At 39.6% G+C, this 24,123-nt stretch overlaps 3 protein-coding genes across 4 annotated transcripts in view; 1 reads left to right on the top strand and 2 right to left on the bottom strand.

The window, feature by feature from the left end:
• The first annotated feature begins 14,260 nt into the window (after positions 1-14,260).
• LOC103134037 (uncharacterized) lies at positions 14,261-15,905 on the top strand. The gene is made up of 4 exons (XM_007546091.2): positions 14,261-14,713; positions 14,805-14,859; positions 14,962-14,999; positions 15,082-15,905. The coding sequence occupies exons 1-4, from the start codon at positions 14,706-14,708 to the stop codon at positions 15,617-15,619; spliced, it is 639 nt and encodes a 212-aa protein (XP_007546153.1). The 5' UTR covers positions 14,261-14,705; the 3' UTR covers positions 15,620-15,905.
• Positions 15,906-15,956: 51 nt separating this feature from the next.
• Positions 15,957-17,832, bottom strand: fuom (fucose mutarotase). 2 transcript variants are annotated; one of them, XM_007546092.2, is made up of 6 exons: positions 17,618-17,830; positions 17,420-17,488; positions 17,273-17,343; positions 16,637-16,735; positions 16,495-16,568; positions 15,957-16,112 (listed from the first exon to the last, which is right to left on the bottom strand). In XM_007546092.2, the coding sequence occupies exons 1-6, from the start codon at positions 17,700-17,702 to the stop codon at positions 16,046-16,048; spliced, it is 465 nt and encodes a 154-aa protein (XP_007546154.1). In that variant the 5' UTR covers positions 17,703-17,830; the 3' UTR covers positions 15,957-16,045. The 2 variants fall into 2 exon arrangements, with proteins under 2 accessions (XP_007546154.1, XP_016523942.1); XM_016668456.1 differs by lacking the exon at positions 16,495-16,568 and having other exon boundaries at positions 16,021-16,112; positions 17,618-17,832.
• Positions 17,833-20,632: 2,800 nt separating this feature from the next.
• Positions 20,633-24,123, bottom strand: part of echs1 (enoyl CoA hydratase, short chain, 1, mitochondrial) — a 4,169-nt gene continuing 678 nt past the window's right edge. The window contains exons 2-8 of the mRNA XM_007546090.1: positions 23,310-23,507; positions 23,095-23,222; positions 22,505-22,604; positions 22,324-22,428; positions 21,289-21,408; positions 21,143-21,210; positions 20,633-21,047 (exon numbers count right to left, since the gene is read on the bottom strand). Of these exons, the coding sequence (XP_007546152.1) occupies positions 20,982-21,047; positions 21,143-21,210; positions 21,289-21,408; positions 22,324-22,428; positions 22,505-22,604; positions 23,095-23,222; positions 23,310-23,507 (785 nt within the window). The 3' untranslated portion in view covers positions 20,633-20,981. The remainder of the gene's footprint in view (positions 21,048-21,142; positions 21,211-21,288; positions 21,409-22,323; positions 22,429-22,504; positions 22,605-23,094; positions 23,223-23,309; positions 23,508-24,123) is intronic.

The raw sequence follows: 24,123 nt of genomic DNA, 5'->3' as shown, positions 1-24,123 counted from the left end.
AAAATAAAATAATCTGATGAGTTTGTGTATACCACTTGTTTAAACTGTTTAAATCTAAGCTGTAGAGCATAAAGTAGTGACACGGCTTGTTGAAAGCTGTTTTAGAAGACAGTAGTTTATGGTCCTGGTTCATTAAAGCAGCATAGCTGTTCAAGCTGTGATTTACCGCTCTCGGTGTATTTCCAAGAGTGATTGTCACTGTAAATTTTCATAGTGTGGCCTCTAATTTAATTGTCTATGCCCATATATTTCAGCCTGTTGTGCTCATTGTCTGCAGCCCCTTTGAGAGTCTCTAAAGGGCCTTATTGAAGAGGCTCGTCCAAATTAGTTTTGTTCCGGAGCTCCTCGCACCAAGTCCAATAACTCCCATTGAAACCAAATATGTGAGGCTTTTTGACTCTGCTGCTGGACAGGCCTGAAGCAACACACTGACTTTCTGTCTGTCTCCGTCTTATAGGACAATTGGTTAAATGGAGTTAACCGTTTCCCTCCCTGAGGTATGTTCCTGCTTTGATCCTGCTGTGCCTGGCGCCTGTCTGCTCGGTCTCCCCCCTCTCGCTCTTTGTGTGACAGTGATAGATTGCTGGGTAACCATACAAGCTTTGAATGACTGTAATTTAGGGCAACATTACATTCTCATCTACTTACAGCCAATATTATCACTCTCAAATGAAAGAAGGTGCACGGCTGTATATAGTCTTTTCTTTTTCTTCTATTGTTGAAAAAAAAAATTGGTATTTTTATTTCTTTGCTGACAGTTCGCATGCAGACATTTACAACATTGATTGCCTGTATAGTTTTATAGTATGTCTCCTTATGTTTGTTATTATTAAGAATACAATACCTTTACAATTTATTTGTGATTGTTCTCTTACATTCTATTTCCTGCTTTTATGCGAAAAGTCCAAAACGTTTCTTCCCTTTGCATAAAAACGTCAACACTACTCCTAAACCTATCGGCCTTGCCCCAAAGGAGAATAGCTTAAGAGTTAATTGAGGTTTTCAAAAATGCATTTCCTTTCCAGCAGACATGTTGAAGCAGGCTCTATATGTTTCGGATTACAAATCTTTGACTTCTAAACCTGTATCAAATGCATTCAGAAATATGTGAAGACGGTTGAATTTTATTAAAATGACTGTCAGGTTGCAAAAATCAACAAATGCAATCTAATACAAATGCAAAGACAAATATTACAAAATATGACAAAAAATATTTTTCACACAAAAATATGTTATGTGTTATGACCTACACAGTCATAGGGAAGGCTGCTGATGTATCCATTAGTCCAGCAGATAGTCACCGGTTCTCCCACAAGGAGGTTAAGCCACCAAAGCTCTTTGCTAAAGAAGCTAGCTGTTCACAGAGTGCTGTGTTTAAAAAGATTAATGGACAATCACTCTTCACCCACTCTTCCTGTTCTGTCATTTAAAAACTGATAAGAATCACACGACAACTTTCCTGGAACAAACTGGGGTCATGCATTGTGCTAAACATACCGGTTTCCACTTCTTGCATTTGTCTTGTACGTTTGAAAGATCAATGCGGTGTTGCACAGGCTCCCAAGAATATTAAAGTGAAGCAGGTCTTGCCTCCTGCTCAGTTTCTCTCAGGCCAACCAGCCAGAGATCAATTGCCAAACCTGAGTTCTCCCCTGCAATGTTCCTCCTTATCTGGAGGAAGAGTTGAAGGAAACTACATCAACATGTCAGTTTCAGTTGCTACTAACTCTGTATTCACTCAGGTTCCAGTTTAACCTGCTGAACCATTATGGCAAAGGTGCAACTTAACCTTCCTCTCTTGGTTATCATGGCGCACATTTGTCAAACTGTCACAGAATATACAGAATATAGCTGAGCCACATTGTTTTCACACTACAGCGTTTTCACACTACAGAGTGGTATGACGAACTGGTGAACAAGAGTTCACCAGTTCTTCATACCACTTGAAAGTTAGCACATAGTCTAGCAATACAAACACAAACCTGAATGTATTTTATTTGGACCGTCTGAGATAAACCAACACAAAATTACACATAGTTGAAAAATGGAAGAAAAAATGAGAAATAATGACTTTTTTTTTTTTTTTTTTTTAGAAATGTGTATCAATCTGATTCAGTCCCCTTTCATGTAACATTTCCAAATAAACAAAAACAAACTTACTGATGTTTGGCGATCAACATAAACTGACAGGCTGAGCAAAGAGCAGGAATCTGAGAAACAGCCAAGGGCTCAAAAGTAGCTCTGGAGGAGTTGCAGAGATCCACAGCTCAGGTGAAAGAAGCTATTGACAGGTCAATAGCTTCTCCCAATAGCATAACTTATAAGGTTTCAGAACTCTTTGCTTTTTGTCACAAGAGAGCCACAGCAAACATGTTGAAGATTCACCCAAAGTAGACCTGGCCTACATCCGAAATGCAACGTGTGACATCGAAACAACTGTAAACATCACTATCAACACATTCGGAAACATGATGTTGGCTTGCTTTCCCTCTGCAGAGATAGAGAAGTCGGGCAGAATCGATGGGATCAGATTAAAGTTTGTTGAAGTTTGCAGACATAGGAGGCGGTTACTCACCCAGAGCGCTACTCATGGAAGAAACGCCGCTGCAATGGAGACTCGCATGGCAGATAAGGCTTGAAATTATTGTAATTAGCTGACAGGCTGCTGATTGGTTAAGTGCTTTTCATTTATCTACTATATGTTAGCATGACTTTTAGAGGACGGTGCTGACAGGTGAGCTGAGAGTGGTTTATTGTCCCTCGGTGTGTTTTGTACGTCTCAGTTTGGATTTGGTTACAAGCGGGTGAGTTCCACATGGCGTCTGATGGAGATGAGCTTGCTCTGACAGACGGGGAGCTCTGCACCGAGTCTTGCCAATGGTGCCAGGTGCTAACAGACAAGTGCAGATACATGGACGCCATATTGTTGTGGTTTGGGAGAAAATGGATGAGGACAAAGGGAATTGGACACCCTCTCTGGACTAAGAGAGAGATGGGTGTTACAGCGAGCTCAGTGATGGTGCTGACAGCAAGGGGGTCATTATACTCCCAGAGCTCTGTGATAATGATGATGAGGAGGATGATGATGTTGGAAAATAACCCAGGAAGACAGGCTGGGGATGCTGGGTTTATGATACAGCACTGTTCATGCTGATTTAGTTCCCATTTGAGTGAAAGTCATAGCAAAGAGAGCAGGAAAGGATGCTGGGTTTCATGATATACTTAGATTGAACAAATTTAGCTACAGAAGTCTAGGTATTTTAGACCTTTTAGAGTTATTTCTAGTGACATTCTGGTAATGTCAGCGACTTAATTGTCCAGACCCCGCTATATTTTTGTGTTAAATATCTGTTCAGAACTGAATTTGTGGAAAAAACTTGAAAATGGATTCTCAAAAATGTTCTCCAGCTACTCAGATTGAACTTGAACTATTTTTACAAATAATATTGAGCAAAAATGTAATTATTTTGATGGGCAAAGCTGTTGCTTCTGCAGAGAAAGGTTAGTGCTAAAAAGTATTGGCCTACGCAAACTTTTTAGAAGATTTTCAAAATCACTTGTGCTCAACTTCACAATTAACTTGCTGTTAACTCTATTAAATTTAATTCCAACAAAATGCACCAGAGTTTCTTTTTGCAACATCATAAAATGGAAACAAAGCAGTGTGGATACTTTTACATGGGTTTATAGGCTGATTCAGTCCTAAAAACTCAGACCTAGTTTCAAAAGTAAGATCAGTTTGACACCATAATGCATCAACTTACTTAACCTACAGTGTACATTTATTATTTTTTAAAAAGTCACATGTATAAATGTTACACAGGGGAACCCCTAAAATGCGTGCCAGTACTAAGCAGCAAGATCTGAGATCCTCAGTGTTATTTGCTAAACACTGCAAATAAATAGGTCATTAATAGCCATAAATTATTTGGCTACACTTTGAAGGTTGTGGTTTGTTTTGATCTATCCACACAAGTAGTAGCTGCCAGTGCCGACAATGCCCCCTCCCAAGCTCCCCTCCCGAACATATTTCCTAATCTGTTCTGACTCACACTTGCTTCAAAAGATGTTCCAGGCACGTTGATTATGCCTGTAAATTATGGTTTCATCTATCAGAGCCTCAGATAATGTTCACCACATTAGAAGAAGCCAAAACTGGAACAAATTGGGGTTTCATGCTTTACTCTGGGGCATTGTTGTTGTTCCTCTAAATGGTGGGAATTGCCCATTGGATTTATTTCCTCTCAGTGATAAAGAGGTCATATGCCTCTTCAAACTTTTAGGAAATAACTGTACTTTTGTTCAACTCTGATGTTAAAGGTCTCGTGTAAACATCTTGCTTAATTTAAAAATATTAAAAGTGCTAGCTTAATTTTGGGAGTTTCTAATTATGTTGAGAGGCTGAACAAATACGCTGAGATTACAATAGATTTCACGTCGTCTCATGAAGCCCTGAAAGGAATAGGAGGGTGCAGCAAAGGCCCCTGAATAAACAACCATTAAATCCCTCCTGGACCAGTATGAGGAAAATCTCCAGTCTTTGCATTAAAGCAATTAACCAAAACACAAAGCCAGGACACAAAGAGAGTTTAAAGAACGAGGGAGAACGAGATGTTTGCCCACCTTACCCTTTCTTCATCTTTTTAGGCCTAGAAGATGTGTGTAAACTGGAAAAAAGCAGAGGTAGATGTGTGAAGCAGACGGGGAGACAGGGAGAGGGGGGTATAAAGTAGATGAAGGAGAAGATGAAAGCTTTGTTGTGTTGATGCTTAATGAGCTGGAAAACACAATTGAACTTCTCTGACTGTGGAAATTGCTGTGAGGGCATCGTAAATTAGCACCAGTATGGGAGCTGGCCCGCTGATAGAAAGAGGGCTTTGTGTGGTGAGGACATCCTCAGAGGGCCAAAGCTGCTGAAATCTTCAGCGTTTTCATAGAGAGATCTGTCACTAAAGTTCACCAGTCATTCTCAGATATGGACAGATAGTGTTAGAGAGTTAGCTTGCTTCTCTGCTCTTAAATCTCACCCGATCCCCATCAGCGCAGAGGCCTTATTATTCAAAACAGTAAAGCCACAAAACGGCTAAAAAAGGCAAAGATGTGTCTAATTCTCCTCTGATATTCGGAGAGCTCCAAAGGATGGCTTTGCAGGCTTGGCACATGCCTTCTGTTACTAAGTGGCTTCATATTGAAAGGCTCTGCGGCCGCTATTCTCTCTCCCACCGGGTGCCAGCCTCTCTGCCCTGGCAGCTGCTGGGCTTCAGAATGGACCCATAGTTTCAACTCCGCAGGTGAGCTGCACAGCCAAAACAGGGCCCCTCAAAGGCCTTTTCAGAGTCTCAATAGGAAACTGACTTGGGGAGAGAGGAGCGGGCACACAATGGCCGCCTTCTCTGGACACAGAGAAGATGGAGATGAGCTATTGGGCTTGTGCTTTAGTGTTCCTTATAGCCATGTCGGGGAGAGGTGAGGAGTAAAGAGAGGAGAGGATGAGTCCCCCCTTTTTGGGTCTTTGAAGGCGTGGCTCCTTGTGCTGTTGTGTCCTGACACCCCTGCATGTTTGAAACCAGATGAAGCACAGTGTTTTCTTCCATGTCCAGGAGGACACTGCTAACTACACAATCCTCTTTCCGCACACCTTATTTTCATGTCCTTTTCCTGACAAGTTGGACTTTAAGAGCTCTTCCAGTGTGTGGAAAGAGGATAAAAGACCTGAACTCCTGTTGCTCTTTGCTACCTACCTGCATTTTTGCAACAACTGAAGACAGCACAGTTACTTGTCTGCGCTAAAAAAAATACAGGTCAGAGCATCAATAATACATACTGATGAAACTCTGCAGAGATTTTGTCTTTTTTCTTTTGGAAGCAAAACAACAATGAACAGGTTTTATTTTGGTCATTTCCATGGAAATATTAAGAGTTTTGAGTTATTTCACAGGAAGTGCTAATAATTCTGACCTTAACTGTAATAAAAGATGGGATACAGATAAAGCCACTAACTGAAAGATGTTGATGTTGTGTTACCCCATTTTAGTCATATGACATGGAAAAGCTAGCTGCCTACATGTTCTAGGGGAATTTCACGCAACAAAAACAATGGAATGGAAAAGCTAATTGTCCCTTGAATTAGATTTAGTATGTTGTAAAACGGTAAGAAAAGACAAGTACTGCTTTCCTCATAACTCTTTAATTCTTTATCCACAAATTTAATGGGAAAGTGATAACTTTTCTGCTGTTTCACACGGACAATCATGTGACTGTTTTTCCAAACATTTGTTTCAGTCACAGAAGTTTTACCAGCACACACCACCAGATGAGAGTCACGGCATTTTGGGGGTTTTATTGATGCGTAATGTTTTCCACAGTGGACACAGAGCATATAATTTTACTCTCTCCCAGCAGGAGAAATCTCAGAACCGACCCAGAACCCATAGGAGGGACTAAATATCCCCCCTGGACTGTGAACACCTTGGGGTCTTCCAGAATGAACTGGAAAGGGTTGACGAGAAAAGCAATGTCTGGCTTTCCCATGATGGCTTGTGGCGAACTGCAAACAGACCTTTTCATTACTTTCTCTCAACAGTGGCTTTTTTTTTTTACCACTCTATCATAAAATCCAGACGTGTGGAGTGCACAACTAATAGTTGTGTTGTCAACAGATTCTCCCACAAGACTTGTGGATTTCTGCAGCTCCCCAGGCTCCTCTTGGCTGGCTCTTTGATCAATGCGACCCTCACCCAGCCTGTTCAGATGGATGGCCGTGTCTTGTTAGGTTTTTAGTTGTGTCGTGCTCTTTCTATTTCTAGAAAATGTTTTGAGCAGTGATCTCTGGAATGTTTGAAGGTTTGAATGCTGTTTTAGTTTAAACTTCTCCACAGTCTTATCCTCAATCTGTCTGCTGTGTTTATTGGTCTTCATGACGCTGTTTGTTCACTAACGTTCCCTAATAATAGGCCTTCACAGGCAATCTGGATTAGTAGGACTAGGTTGCACACAAATGGACTTTAGTTATTCTGGGGTGACCTTAAAAACCAATTGGTTTCACTGCAATATAAGTCAAGGTATCAGAAACTGTCTAAATATGAACACACGCTCAATTTCTTGCATATTTCTGTAAAACAAAAACCCACAATAAAACTTCAGAGCCATATACTCTTTTCCTTTCGCCTTACAATTATTTTCTAATTGTATAATATTTGAATACAATTTATTGAAGTTTAAAGAGATAAAACATCACAGATTCATGTGAGTGCTAGCTGTAAGAGGAGGTTGACTCCAATTAGAGAAATCAAATGTGTTCAAATCAGGACTCCACTTTTATCCTGATGCAGTAATTTAGATTGTTTTGGAAAATTGTGTAAATTCCCGTCAAACTTAAGGATAAGAGCTGTTATTTTAACTATAACTTTCAGTCCTCTGCCAAATATTTCCATATTGTAGACGTTTAGTTACTGTTTACATTTCTGAAGCAGCTAAAAAAACAACAACTTCTGAGAAATTATTGCGCCTTTAGCTCTCTAATATCATCATGTTGGTGAAAAAGATGCTATCAGTCCCTGTCTCATTTTTCCTCTCTCCTCCCCGCGCCTCTCCTCTTCTTTAATCAGTTCCACTCTGTTATTGCTGGCCTGAGGCTGCTTGCCTCCTTGCTAAACTGCTTTCATAAGCCTGACACCAAAGCCGGCTCAGATGTCCATTAGACCTTTTAAACACTGTGCAGCTGACCTCGCCGTCATTAAGGAATCACTGACATGACGCTGTTTGCACCTTCTGAAACCAGGAGTTGCTTTTCCTTCTGAACATAGCTGACCACTTTCGAAAGGTCAAGCGAGCTCTTGTAGAAGAGGAGGGCGGCTGACCATAAAGGACGCTTTTAGATCCAGCAAAGACAGTTCAACGCGAGTTCTCAGCGGCGACGTACTCATAAAGCAACATGCTTCATGTTTCAGCGAGTGCTTCAGGAGAAAGAAGCATTTCCTGTCATGAGCCCAGCTGGGAGTGATTGAGAGAGGTTGGTAAAATCCTGCTCTGGCATGCGTTTCCTCAGGGAAGTTCACAGGGCTATGTAAACCAACAATGTAACAGTAACCCTCGCAGTAACCCTGCTCAGTCAGATTCATCTGGTGCTGGTGCATTTGCAGCAAGCAGCACAGCGAGCATCATCATTGTGTTAGTTTAATTCATGGTGACTTTTAAATTTCAATCTTTTCCGATGTAATAAAAAATGTTGACAGTAATTGCTGGAGCACATTGGAGGAAGCGCATGCATAAGGAGGAGTTTAAACGTTTACATGCCTCTGTTGAAAATCCATGATAACGTATTTTAAGCAATGTTAGCGTAACATTTATGTACAATTCAACAAAAAGCAAAACTATCTGTTAGGGAAAATTAAAAAATGCTCAGGATTAAACTGAAGCTTTATTGAATTTTGATTCAATTTCAACAATCACTCCTTCTGTTTGCAGTCCTTCAGCGAGCCCAAACTTGGTTTGGTAAAAATTTCCCATGTCTACTTTCAAGAAGTTCTTTAACTCTCTCCAAATGAGGGGAAAATACAATCCCACAAATTCTCTGTCAAATTGAATTCTGGTCTCTTTGCCCATCTTTTGAGCAATTTGTATGTATAGCTGGACCACTGCAATGGCAAACAAAGAGGTTCATGCTGCAGCTTCTGCTTTTCAAGCAAAAATCTGAAGGTTTAGGTTCAAAGCTGACTGAGTTTCTGCTCCATTCATAGTTCATCTGAAGAATTTTACCCCACAGCACGATGCTGCCACCATATGTTTCACTGTGGGTTTTTGATTTCATCACACTATAATACGTTCCCTCACAAGGTCTGAATTTTTTCTCTGGAAGAAAAAAGTTTCCCGTCCTAAACCTCAGCCCAGTCACATGGAGTAATTTGGAGAAAGATCTTGATTCTCACAAATTATTTATGTTCTCACACTACAAAGAAAAAGCCATAATAAGTCAAGTTTAACCACACAAAATGGACATGCAAAATCTAAACTTGTCTGTTTGTCAGACAAATTTCATCACTTTACTGTAAAATGTGACTTTATCTGACTTTAAGTCATGGATAATAATTTATTTCTAATCTCTCTTTAATTTGCTTGATTGTGCATCTTAGATTTGGATTTCTGTTCTCCTTTGTTAGGTCTTTAATTTCAGCCTCATTTTTAAAAAATTCTCTTAACATGAATAGTGTGGTATTGTTTCCACACTAACCCGTATGGTAGCATATTTGCAGGTATTAAAAGAACTTCACTGAATCCTAAATTGAATGTCAATTTGTATATTCATCTCTTTACTTCTACTGACTTTGTTTTGAATTTTATAGAATACAAATGCAGTTGTAAATATACAAAAGAATAGTAGTTTTCAAATTCACCCTAACAAAGAAAACTAACTAGGCCAGGGCAAGCCATTAAATTCGTGCCACATTAGTTGTGTTTTGTATTTTCATTTTTGCAACATTGGTGTTTGAAATGTGAGGCAAAAAAACTTGGCTAACATTGTTTTGTTGCAGCTCTCTTAAAAGAGACCATAAACTGACCAGGTTTGTGTAAAATGTTGTCTGTATTGAAAGCAGAAGGAGGCACATGTTTCTTCAATAAGGATGAAAGAACCTTGCTCTTGTAACTCAATCTTTCTGTAGCAGACAGCTTTTCATTAAGGAACAGCAGGGTCCTCTCTTTAAACCAGGAGCATCAGGATAGATGGAGCCTTGACACGCAAACAGAAACCGACGCACACTCAGAGCGTGACAAACAAACCCCGAGGATCTATGGATCCGGTGAGTCCAGAGGAGTTGGAGAAGTGGAAAAACACGTGTCCCACCTGTATTCATGCCTAGCACCTGTTCTTGCTCAGTATTTCTTTTTTGTAATATGCTCCCCTCTGTGTTCGTCCAGCTGAGGGCTCTGTGATGAATTTTGTGATGCTGGGGGTCAGAGGTGAAAGGTTAGGGGTACTCCAGCTGGCAGCCAGGGCTACGTTGGACTCCAGTCAGGAGGCTTTCAGTGTCTGATGAAGGAGGAAGACTGGGGGATGAAGAGTGAAGTAAAGTTGTCTTTGCCTTTATGCGTCTTCAAGGCCTTTTTGCCAGCATTAAACATTTCAAAATATGATCCGACAGTAAAGCCACTGAGGTTCGTGGAGTAACTCCCCATAAAATGAGGATTCACCTGTTTTACTAATCGATCAATCAAGTTTATTTGATTGATCGACTGTGCAACATCATTTCAGCAACAAGACAGTTCAAAGCACTTGGCATCATGAAAACATAACGTCGTAAGCACAACATGCAGTCAGCAAATGTGAAAATAAGTAACAGACATTGCCATCGTTACCAAGGAAACAGCAAGGAAATATTATTTACCTTATAAAAAAACTGGGTATTATTTAGAGGTATCAGAGTGAAAGGGGGCTAAATTAAACTGCACATCACACTTTAGAGTGTTATTTGGAAAATTGATTAAATAAAATGGAAAATTATGTGTAATTTGCCTTTCACTGCACTATTATGCACTACTTTGTGTTCTACTAAAATACTTTTACTCAAATCTCAGCTTTGATGTTTTACCTGTGGAAACACAACAGCGTAATGTGAGAAAACCCACACACCCTGCAGACATACATTTTAAGGTGCTTTAAGAAAACAAATGTTACTTTTACATCATCATGCACCAACTGAAGAATTAATTCTACATAATAAAGTTTGTTTCTGACAGCATGGTAAACCCTAATAAAAACTGTGCTGTATCACATAATGAAATACACATAATCAAGTAATTTTTCTAGGAATTTATATTTAACTGCATGTGCAACATCTGTATTTGCCCTGGGATTTATTACTTCTCTCTAGTCAGACATTTAGATTCAGTTCTGTCCTGTATGTCGATACCAACCCCGTCATAGTGGCCTGTATGGTTCCCAAAAGCCCACATTTGTTCACTTTACTGGTTTATTTACTGCGGAAAACTTAAATTATGCATGAGTCAGTTTATTAGATGCACCTGTTTGTTTACTTGTAAACACAAATAGTGATTCAATCAGTCTCATAGCAGCAACTCGACTTTTAGACATCTGAGCGTGATAAATATGACTTGTGTTTTTGTTGAGAAAGGTCAGATGGCCTGCACCAGCAAAAGATCGTCTGACAGAAAAGAGCTGGAAAATAAGGTCGCATTTCACAGAGACTCGTGAAAATTAAACAAGGGAAAAAATGAAGGAAAAAAAAGTTGCGTGGTCCAAATAATCTTGACTTCATTTTCAGCATTCAGATGTCTAGGCAAGGCACTTAGCCCCAAGTTGCCAACCGATCTGCATTTCAGCATAGAAGAGTGTCTGTGCTTGTGAGTGTGAATGTGGTGCTAGTGTACAGCGTTTTGAGGAGTCAGTATGACTGAAAAAGCAGTAATATAAGCTCAGTCCATTTGTCTTTTGAGGACCCTTATTATCATCTGAACATGTTTTAAACGCCACATCCTACCTGAGCAATGTTGATAATCATGATTCTTCTCGTATGAGCACAGAGAAGAATCTTTTTCGATCTATACTTTCTGCCAGAAACTCCACAGTACAAAACACAAATCAGACCAAAATAGTTTCTAGACAATGAAAGGTCTTCACTGCACTTCAATGGCCTCCGCAGTCACCAGATCTTAACCCAACAGGTAAACGGGAGATTTTCAACATGAACGTGAAGATGACAAATCTGCAGCATGATGTGAAGCCAATATAAAACAAATTTTTCTGACACGTTTTTCTGTTTTCAAATTTACGCTTTATCGAATTATGGCAGTTCTCAATGCGAAATGGGCCCAACCTCAACCTTGTACCAGCAAAGGTTCATCTAATAAAGTGGCTGGTTAGTGTAGGTGACTTCAATAAATAAAAAAAAAACAATATTATGTTGTATCTTTAGAGGCATGTTTTAATCTGTCAAATTCAGCTCCGTGTTGACACTTGGTCAAATTTCCTTACAAATACAGTGCACAAATTATTAAGCTGTTTACATGCTGGATTTGACATGAGATACAAAGGCAAGAAACTATTAGGCGTAACAGGCTAAAAATGTAAAAGCATTCTATACGTGTCTATACAAACATGTGATTAAAGACGAGGTTTTGTGAAGAAAATAGGCTGTGGTTTCCCTTGTTTTTCCAGTGGTTGGTAGATCCTTTAAATTACTGAAGAGAGCCACATGTGCCGCTTATTGGCATGAAGTGTGTTTGATTTAATAGAGTTTTCCAAAACATTAGCTCTCCTCAAGTGGAAAATCTTTTTAATGAGAAGTGCACAAAACACGGTAAATAGCCATTAGACTTACTTTAACAGCTCCCACATGTTTACTGTGTTTATGAGGGGTGTGTCTGAGAGAGGAGAAGGTTGTTTGACTCGTTTCTGTATGGGGGAAGAAACTGAGAAAGACCACCTGAGGTTTTCCTTCTCAATTGTATCTTTAATATGCTATTTCCATGGGCAAAACACAGAGTCATAGCCGTGTAAAGGATTAGCTGCAGCGAACAAAAAGATGAACCACCTTCTTATGTGTCTCCCTCCAACAAATAATCTCTACTACCCTGTCATCAGCCTCCTGTGTCTGTCTGCTGTAGAGCGTTGCTGCCCCTGATCCATCTCCTGTTGTTACCTAATTATATGAAGTCATCAGACGGCTCCAGATCTCAGGCTATCTGTATCATCACACTGCTCTTTTTTACGCACCCCAAGTCCCTCGCAGAAACACATTTTTCACTAAAAATCAAAATGTTAAAAGCTTTAGAATCGCTAGATTTATTATCTCTGCTCTTCCATGGAGGTCCTTCCCTCACGCTCTTTAATTATAACTCTAAACTCCATTAGATGTCTGATGTGTGTTTAATGAATGTTGGTGAGGCATCCGTTAAGTTAATTGCAGATCATTGAGATAATTTCAGTTATTTAGAAAACCCGCAGCTTTTCCAACTGTTATGAGGGTGGGGAGGGGGGGCGGATTTGACTGCAGACTGAGTGAACAGGCAGAGCTGTGGTTAGCCTCAAATAGAGCCCTGTGCTGCGGGACAACCTTTATGGGATTTACTGACAGTAATGATGCTCATGATGAGGTGTCAGATTATTGTTTTAGAAAGCTGAAGCTCCTTTTATGCTTTTCCTTCTCTATTATGACAAACAGCCTTACAAACTGTGCTGAGGTTTAGCGTGGAGCCTCCTGTCTCCGGCTGACTGCCACCTGTTAAATAATATGTTCTCTATTTGTTGCTTTACCAACAGAGACGGCTTTGTTACAATGAAACGTGACAGCTGCATTCATAAACTTGGCGCTATTATTAACTACACACCACAGCTAATATCATACACTTTAACTACAGTTAAAAGATAATAAAAAGGTATTTTTATTTCCTGTATCACACAGTCACACATAAAACGTTTTGTGTCTGTACATGAGATACAGTAAACATATACTCATGGGCGGTTCTAGACAGGGGCCAGCTGGGGCCCCGGTCCCTGCAGAACTAGTCCTGCCCCCTGTACTGAAGACACAATACTAAATCAATTTTTTAGGATGAAAACCACAGCTAATTGGTTCTTTGGACTAATTAAATTGTTTACCTTCACAATTTTACTTTAAAAATTATTTTGAAATGAAGCTGTTGCCCTTCAGCTTTGGCTGTATTGAGACAGAATCAGTTTTCATCTTCTACATCAGGGATCAGCAACCTGCAGCTCTCATGAACCATTAACTGGGGACAAATGCCGGTTTCCATCGCTCCAACATCATCAGGCAATGGTTTGTGACCCACAACTGGATGCTGATGGAGTTCCTCTCACTGCACTCCTCATTCCTCAACCTCGTGGGGGAATTTTCACAGCATGGTGGTGGAAAGTAAAGCAAGATTGCACTGCAATTCCTACAGCCTTTCATGAACAGTTTTCCTTAATAATATTGTCTTATGTTCACATTTCTACTTTTGTTTTCTTTTCTTTGTGCTGGGCAATAATTCTTTAATAAATTAAAAAAATACTTTATGAACTACAAAGAGAAATAAAATGTCATTCAAATTTCTCCAAAGAATTGATAGTGATGAGTGATGACTGTGGGCAGGAATGATATCATGTAGCAGTCTGTAATACAGTGAATCTGAAGAAGCCTCTGACTGAAGACACCATGTCGTTATATAACAGTCTAATGACGAGGATGGTTAGTGCTATCCATAATGTTTTTAATATTGCTATAATTCCCTCATAAAACAATAACAACTGTGTTGGACTCAAAGATCCTGAGCAGTGGTGAGGACATATTTATCATTTATACACGTGTGTATAATAAAACTAGCTGATATAAAATGAGCTGTCATCACAATTATCCTGATAAGGAAGCCTAGTCATAATACATCATGTCTTTTATAAGATCAAATACTGCATAAATGCATTGTTGCTATTCTGGATAGAAAAATTAACAACACAGAGCTTGAAACTGATCAGTGGTTCACATAAGCTGTTTTAGGTGCGTGATATAGACCAGATAAACGATGATGAATTACTCACAAACGCCCTCACCGAGTTAAGCAAAATACAAAGGTCAAGAAAACACAGCAGGTTTTATTGGTGGGACTTTGCTCGTTTTTTTTTTTTTTTTTCCATAGCAGGTGAACGAAGGGAAGCGTTCCTCACTGCAAAGCTGACAGCAGAAGCAGACACCATGATTCGGTAAGTACGTTACAAATTTCTTGAACATATTCCTGGCTTTTATTTGAACTATACTGGAATTTGAATTAATCTACAGTCTTTTCACACACAGGGTTTCTATTATAGTCGGCGTTTTGCTGATGCTAAGTGTCAATGCAAAGCCCTTGGTATGTAAACGTGCCGTTTAGGATCAGATCAGATTGAATCACACAAACTTTAAAAGCTTTTTCCTTTGGTGATGGATGTCTAATATTTGCTCTCCTCTTCAGAATAAACCTTCAGATGAACACTTGGAGCAAAGGGTTGTGTAAGTTGACATCTTCAACCAAAAGTACAAAACTCAGTGGACTCTTCAGATGAAGGCTGACACTGCATGCTCATTTTTACAGGTTCATTGATGACAAAGGGAAGCTGTCCTGGGGAGCAGATGTGGAGCCTCCAGAGGACATGGACAGGATTGAGTATGAGGTCGACCCTCGTATGAGGATCTGGAACAGCGGACAGGAGAAACACTACCTGAAGCCCGAGGAGGATCTGGATGAGATTTACCATCCTTCAATAGTCGAGCTCCAAGCTCAGGTCAGAGAGTTTGGATACCAAGCTCAAGGGAAGGAAGACGACCAGCATTCGCCTGCACAGATGGAGCAGGTAGTTTATCTGCAGCCTGAGGAAGACATGGATGACACTTACCACAAAGAGCCCCTCTTACCTGCCCTTCAACGAGACGTGGCTGAGGCTGCTGCTCCTGTTGACCTTCCCTCTCAAAGAAAGTACACCGAGCCAGAGGAAGATCTCGATGATCTTTACCATAGAAAGTTTGACATGCCAGTCCTTCAACAAAAGGTAGCTGAGGCTCCGGTCGACATTCCCTCTCAGAGGAAATACACCAAGCCAGAGGAAGATCTGGATGGACTCTACCACCAGTAATCCAGGCTTAGTATTTATTTAAAACATGTCAGATGCAACACACAGACGCATCTGTGTAATTTGATTCTGTTAAACTGCTTTACAGTAACAAATCAATCACTATCTCTTTTACATTTCATGTTGATAGAAACGTTGTATGCAATCATGAGAGACTTCAGGTTTAATTTGATGAAGATAAGGAGAGAAGGCGTAGAGGAGAGATAAAGTCATATCTACTGTATATGAGAGCAATTAAAACATATTTTTCATATTAATTGTAGAACAATAAAGTATGATTTTTTTCTGAGCTTTGAATAAAAACTCAACCCAAAATAACCATGTATATGTATTTTTTTTATTATTATTTTAACAGAAAATAATTAAATTTGTGTTTCAGATTCCTAAAAAATATGAAAAATTGGAGCCTCTGGCAAAACCATGTTTCCTTCACTGCAGCATCTCAGCAGGAATGACTCCCTTCTTCAATATTAAGTTTCCATAGAGAGCAGTTTCCCTGAGCAAAAACAAAACACAGAAAAATATCAAACAATTCTTAAAAGAAAAACAAAAAACTTGGGTCTAGACTTTAAAATTTTTGGAGTTGAGGGCCAAAATCCGAAATAAGTAAATAAATAAATAAATAAATAAGAATGGGATGAGGGAAAATGGATCTTCGAGCCCCTGAGCTTTCCCACAAAACGTATTCATGTTTAAGATGTTTTAAAGTTCCAGAAAAAAATATTATTTTTAATTAAAAAGACTGTAAATAATTTGAAATTGTTGAAGATGTTAAAGAATTGAACGAATCTAAAACATGCAGGACACCAGCTCTTCTGGACAGCACTTGGACACCCCCACCACGTTTAAGTTAAAGCAGAAAAAAAAAAAAAACTCACCCTGTTGCCACGACAGCATAGGCCTTTTTAGCTCGTTCGTAGAAATTAAATCTTTCCATTTTCTCCAGAGAGCTCTGCATGTGAACAATAAGTAAAAACTTATTTTGTTTTAAGATCAGCCCATAGGTAATTAGTGTCATACCTGTGAGCCTGCCCGGCTGAGGAGCTGTGCATAAGTGTCCCACACTGGGACAGCTAAACATCTCTGTTTGTCGCTGTCTACCAGATCCATGACTGCTGCCTGTCGGCAACAAATTTAACGTGATATTATTTCCTATGTTACAGCCTTATTCCAAAATGAGTTTAATTCAAAAAGCCCCTCTAAATCCCAGAGAAAATACCAAAAAAAGCAAAAAAAGCAGAACAAAGGACTGGTCATAGACCTCAGAGACTCATTTGTAAAAACGCATATTTAAAGGGACAGAACAAAACTCCCCCAGCACTGAATGCCCCAAAGTTCCACCCAGATAATGTGTGCAGAACTTTCTTCTAGTGTGGTGTACAACAATTGTGTAATTAATTAGTCAGAAATGTCAAATAGCTCTGTGCTAATAAATACTGAATTGAAGCAGCAGTGAATACTTATATGTAACTTCTTTTAAAAAAATCTTTCCGTTTTATAATTATGGGTTATTCCATGTAGAATTTGGAGGAAATTCCACATAGAGCTCCTTATTAGAATTGGAATAAGGATGCAACATAAAACGTCATGGTACTGTAAATACAAAATAGCTGGAGATTAAACTCTGATTTTGACATGAATGTGTGGGCCCTGTACCGGTCTGTCGACGTAGGTATCCAAGGGCAACAACTTTAAAATCGCCTCTAAAAGTTGTGAGATTCCCAGACCTGAAACCAGAATGAGTCATAGTTAAAACAACAGAGTAGTAACACACTCTGGCATGATGTTTTCATTTCACCATACCATCAGCTCTGATCTCTTTAGGACCACAGGCACAAATAGAAGACGCAGGGAAATTGGCATCTGCAAGTACTGAAGATGATAAAACATAAAATTAGTTTCACTGTTGTTGACATTAAGAGCTTTCTGACCCCTTACAGTTCAAACACAGGTTGCAACCACGCAGGACATGAATGACACAAATAGAGCTGTGGATCATACCCAGTTCATCCCCGTGGCCCATTTTGGCCAGCGCATACAGCAGCTCGGGTGATAAAACAGAGGGGATGCCCTTCAGAACCACCATCCTGCAACCCGAACAGCGTATAATTCACAGAAGCAGAAACTGAAGCGAACCGAGAGGATTTCCCTGCATCTACTTCCGTCTTTGTTTAGCTTTACAGCACCTACTGGCCAGAAAATGAACTACAAGCAAAAATATAAAAAATATATATATATTCTTGTCAGGAGCCTCTTTAGTCAGCAGAAAGATGTTTATTGTTTAGATACAGAAAAATGCCGTTTATATTTTTTGGCACTTCTGGTGAAGATTGGTAAAAGTTTTTAAAACTTATTACTGAAACAAAATCTCACACATTGAATTAGTGAAAAGCAGAATTTAATTTTCTTTAAAAAATGCAGCTTAAGATTATTTTTAAATGCTGCTCTCACAAATAGCCACAGGAAAAAAAATCACCATTACATGCTTATGAATACACAAAATCTAAGTATGCATCTTTTTCCAGGTCAGACAGGTGCAGCAAAAGATCAAAAGCAGCTTTAAATGACTCTGTTAGCAAATTTCACACGTAGGAGGTTTTTCGAAGTATGTTTATTACTGTTGCATTTGTTGACAAGTCCTGAGCCAGTTCAGGTTCTCCTGAGCCCCACAGGCAAGCAGGGAGCCTTAGACAGTAGCAACATTTGCTTGTACTGTGGTTCACAGCTAGTGAGAACTACTTTGTGTTGGTCACATAAAATCCAATTAAAATATGTTAACGTTTTGCCTCACAATTTAAGCTGCAACGTTGTAAAGTAGTAACTACATTGGTTGTTCTTGATTCAGTTTTTCTCCCCTGAACTGAAAAATGTAGATAACAAAAATATGCACATATTTTTTATATGTGCAAACATAAATAGCTACAAGTCTTCTATTTTGGGGTCTTTTTGCAGCAAATTAAAACAACAGACTAAACCTCTTTTTGGAAAAATGATTCTGTATTTTTCACTATGGCTTGTAGTTTGAACACTGACCTAATCGTGTCCATAGAGGCTCAAATAGAGCCAGCAATGTGACTAAATCTCACAGCTGCTGTGTTATTTTGGGAAATAAAAGTGACTTTGGGGGAAGTGATTTGAGGCTGCTGAGCAGGAAAAAAAGAACCTCGCAGGAGTCAGGCCTGTCTGCCAAATCTGAAAGCCTCTTCTCCCTCTATGGACCCATGCTGCTCTTGCTTTATTTCGTCTTCTTTAAATGAGTTTATCACGCTATGAGGGTCTGGACTGCCAAATTGCAACGTTTTGCCCCCTTTGTGTGCACGGAGAGCCTCATTTAAGTCTACATTTATTATTTTGACCTTTCGGCAGCCTCAAAGAGGAGCTCCTTTTCTGCTCCTCTCAGTGTTCTTTTGTGTTTTCCTGCAGAGTGAGAAGACAAGTTTTTTTTTTCCCTATTCCTTTTAAATGTTTTGCTAGAGGTGTTGACAAGTGAGCAAATCCAGGGTAATATTGAATTATAATAATAATAATAATAATAATAATAAAAACAATTAGGCCATCACTTGTTTAGTTATGAAGCACCGCCGTGTGAAGATTAGAGAGAGAAAAGATGCCTCCTGATCATTGGAGCAGCAGCAGAAAGCACACTTTAACCAAATTGGTTCTGGTGGTTCTCTTTGAAGATCAGTAGTTCTGCAGTTACAGCGCAATGGATATCTTCAGACAACAAAAATTTGGAAATTTACTAAGTTGGTAAAAAAAATTTTACAACAATTTGTATGTCTTTGTGCTCAGATTCATCTGAGCACAAAGCATATTCTGAAGAAACTAAATCACCATCCATCTATCCATCCATTTTCTGTACACCCTTTTCCCTTAATGGGGTCGGGAGGGTTGCTGGTGTCTATCTCCAGCTAACATTCCGGGTGAGAGGCGGGGTCACCCTGGACAGGTCGCCAGTCTGTCACAGGGCAACACAGAGAGACAAACAACCATGCACACACACTCACACCTAGGGACAATTTAGAGAGGCCAATTAATTATCGACGGAGAAACACATATGGTCGTCTCTAAATCATACACGCATCATCAATGAACTCATCAATGTGTACGGCCTTGTGGATGGGTGCGGAAAGTAAACGAGAGCGTCCGCTGTCGCTGGTAGGCGGAAGAGCTGAAAAGCCCGCAGCGTCTGTAGGCCGGGGCGGCACTTTGCTGCGAGGGCCACTCGAGGCTGCTTGCAGCTTTAATTTTACATTTAGCATTGAAGCGTTGTTTAAAAACGTAAAAAAAAAAATAATAAAAAAAAGACTCGAAAGGACTTGAAATTCCAAGCTGACGAATTGAGGCTTGACTTGAATTTTGCCTGACTTGAGACTTGACTCGACTTGCGACTTGGCTCGGACTTGAGGACAAAGACTTGAGACTTACTTGAGACTTGCAAAACAGTGAGTTGGACCCACCTTTGTTATCTCCAGCAATGATTAGGCGAGTCGCGGGATCCACCCTGGACATGTAGCCAGTCCGTTGTATGGCAGCAAATCTAATACATTTTTAGACATATTCACTCGTTCATCACGCTGTTTTCATAAGTTGTCTCATATGACCCAAATCAGGGATGTCCAAAGTGTGTCCTGCATGTTTTATTCCTTTCTCTGGGTCAACACCCTGGTAACAACCTTCTCAGCATGTCTAAGCTCTGCAGAGACCTGCTAATGGACCATCATTTGATTCAGGTGTGTGAACCACAGAGAGAACTAAAACATGCAGGACGGCGGCCCTTCATGATCGACTTTGAACATCCCTGACCGAAACAAACTGCTTTTCTTAGAAAAATAAAATTCACAATCCGCATTTACCTTCCACGTAAAGCCTTAAAACAGCTCCACCAAGAGGTCTAGAGTAGACAATGCAAAAATCGCATTATACTTTACCATCACAGCTAAGGTGATACTAATGAAAACTATGGAACACACTACATCAACATCTTAACATTTTTCAAGAATCCCCACACAATAATTAGTGTTTAAAATTGTTATTTAGCTTTATTCACAAAATGCACACACAATAAACTGCTACAAACATTTGAAAAATGAAAAGGCAGAATTAGTACAAATTATTCATCCAGCTCCATCCTTCCTGTATCTACAGACTGTAAAACAGTTTTCAAATCACCATCACAGTCATGTCTCCTGATCCAAGACAGCACTTTCTTAACACTTTGCCCCAGCAGGTTATGATAGGACACTTTTCACTTCACTTTTTTGTAATTTTCAGCTGATATACAATCAGGATCTCAGTATTACACAATTCATTACCAGTGATCAACTGATTGCCAAAACCCAATGATCTCCTTTGAACTTTTTATTTACTGGTCCTGGAAATTGGCTTTTCTTTTCTCCACAAATGCAGTCATGCCTTCCTTACGGTCATCCTGCAGACAAAATCGGATTTAAACATCATTGATCAGCTGTTAGAGACAGAGTTAACACTCACAGTTGATCACCAAACAGGCTTTTCTATATTTACCGTCGCAAAGGTAGCGTGGAACAAACGCTTTTCCAAGCGATTTCCTTCAGCCAAAGTCAGTTCATAAGCTGCAGTTCAACAGAGGATCCAGTTAAATAAAGCTAATGATTCAGACTTATGTGAAGATAAATACATTCTTCACATACCTGCATTCACAGCTTCTTTAGCCATGGCGCTGACCAGTTTGGAATTGGCAGCAATTTTCTCCCCACATTTAACAGCCTCAGATATGAGCTGGTCCACAGGATAAATTTTACTCACCAAACCTGAAAACACACAAAATGAACCATAGAATATGCTTCATTGTACATCTGGTATTATATGTTGCATCACATATGACTCTCTGCGGGTCATTCAGATGAATAAAAAAATGATTAAGTAATCAGTAGTTACATTAGCTGACTTAGCTTCTATGTTAACGCTATAGTTTATATCCAAAAATCTAAGACACTTTTTAATTTTATATACTCTACAAGCTACTGAATTATAACCACTGACGTTTACACAACTATCCAGAGATGAGAAGACCTTTAATGCAGAGGTTGTACAAACTGCCATGGGTAATTTTTGATGTTTGCATTATTTTACTTTACAAACAAAACTGGATTCATTCCACCACTTCCAAGCTCCTTCACATCTGATGTTCCTCTGGCATGACTCTTTATCTTCAGGTCCTTGCATTGATACTCGGACAGATTCAAGTCAGGCAGGAGCCGGTTTTCTTTACCAGCACTGAAGAACGCATAACTTGACAGGTTTCACACATCCAGAGTTAGGATCTTAAGCCACTACAATGTTACACTGTCGGCAATAGGCCTCCCTATTGTTTCTTCAAATATAAGCAATGTCTCTATGGGCAAAGAGCTCTAGTTTCTTTTATTCTGAGCCAAAAACATGCTTCCAGTAAGCATGATATTTTTCCAGTCTGTCCTTGGCATACTTCAGTCTGGCTTGAATGTGTCTCTGGTCTTGTGTAGAGCTGTAGTTATTGTTTTCTACAGAGGGAGTTGAGATCCTAACTTGTATTAGTCTTTCAGTAATCTTGTACTCTTTTTCTCAAGTTTAAATGGTGTGTTTTAGTCCTTGGTAAAAGTGAATACAAAACCAGAAACCGATGTAGATCAAGTAAAGCCTGATCACTACATCTTGTTCATAAAGTGACCATATAATGTTGCCATTACCTGACTGTTTGGCCTCTTGAGCATTAATCCTGTCTCCTGTTAGTACCATCTCCATTGCCAGGGATTTGCCAACAGCACGAGTCAGGCGCTGGGTGCCTCCCGCCCCTGCAGGTAAAACAGTCATGCAGAGTCAAAAACAACAGCGCTGTAAGATCCATGTAGGACAGAAAGAGGTCTTTACCTGGGATGGTCCCCAGCAGGATCTCTGGTTGGCCAAACTGCGCCTTCTCTCCAGCGTAGATGATGTCACACATCATGGCTAGCTCACAGCCTCCACCCAGCTGCAACAGAATCATAACAAGGAAGACAATTTATTTGCATTTATTTGACAAGGTATGAATGCATGTCTGCTGGTTTTAAGGTATTGCATTCAACAGCGGGAGTGTGCCATTATGCACAGAACAATAACAGAGATCTGATATATGGATACAATAATGTTGAACTCTGTAAGTGTGAAGAAGACTTCTAAAGGTGATTTTCCACTGGCAAGTGGTGCACCATCAGGTTAATGTGTGGTTCGGTTCTACCCCAGGTAGTGAGATACAACAGGACTGACGGGACCTCAATTTAGATGGATGGTTTGGAAACCGTAACATTGGAATAACTTTATGACACTTAAAGCCTCATGACTAAGCAGCATTAAAAAATGTTTGTTTTAAAATGTTAAGTTTCTTTTAGTTTTTTTTTTTTTTCTTTTGGTTGGATTTCATGTGCTAGACTCTTCTGGAGAAAGATAAAAAGAGAGAAAATAAAAAGCTTTGTGATACTTACAGCAAATCCATTAACAGCTGCGATTACAGGTTTCCTCACTGTGGACACTCTGTTCCAGTGAGCCAGAAAGTTCCCACCATAACATTCCTGGAAAGTTCGATTCTGCATCTCTTTAATATCTGCTCCAGCTGAAAAGACACAACAGCAGAGTTCACCTCTGAAATAATCACTTTAATCCAAACAATCTGCCAATATAAAAACATGTGATGCCATACCAGCAAAGGCTCTCTCGCTGCCAGTGATGACAACAGCTCCAATGTCTTTGTCGGCTTCAAAGGCGTCCAGCGCCTGCCCCAGCTCCTTCATTAGACCGTCACAGAGAGCGTTGAGAGCCTTGGGTCGGTTCAGCTGAATGAAGCCTACATTGTTCTTGTCACCTCGCTTTTCCACCAAAATATACTCGTACTGACCACCTGCATGAAGAAGAAGCTGCCTTTACGATCACGATCCACAACTTGCAATGTTAGCTGCCACTTTCATCTATCTGGTGGGAGCCATTTTTAAAGTAACTAAAATGGCTCTTTTTCTTAAAGTACACTGATGTTTGAATTGCTTAGTCAGTCCATCCAAGAAGGAGGAAAGGCAAAATTTAAAAATTTAAGAAACTGAATGAGAGCATTCATTGAACTCTGGTGGATAGTCATTTGTTTGGTTGTGTTATGCAACTAGTTAGCTTGCTGAGAAGAAAGTCACCCTCAGATAAAATGTATTATAATTAGAAAACAGAAGCAAGAAAAATCCAATAAAACAAACGTTTGAAGTAATTTTATCTGGAACAAGCTAGCAGGTATTATAGCTCACATTTGACAAGTTAGATGTTTTCACAGCAGAAAATAATAAAAAGTTGTGCCCCCTTTTAGTAAATTTGGAAACATAAAGGAGGAACATATGATCAAGTCAATTTTTAAAAATGTGTTGTTTTTTTCTTCTTACCAAAGTGAACAAAATCTTGGTTTAATGAGTGCATCCATGCTTTTATGTAAAAAAACAAACAAACAAAACAACAACAATCCAACAGTGGTCTACTGA

This window comes from Poecilia formosa, unplaced genomic scaffold, assembly GCF_000485575.1.
Source record: "Poecilia formosa unplaced genomic scaffold, Poecilia_formosa-5.1.2 Scaffold15, whole genome shotgun sequence".
NCBI classification, from domain to species: domain Eukaryota; kingdom Metazoa; phylum Chordata; class Actinopteri; order Cyprinodontiformes; family Poeciliidae; genus Poecilia; species Poecilia formosa.
This window is presented reverse-complemented; position numbering and strand designations above follow the sequence as displayed.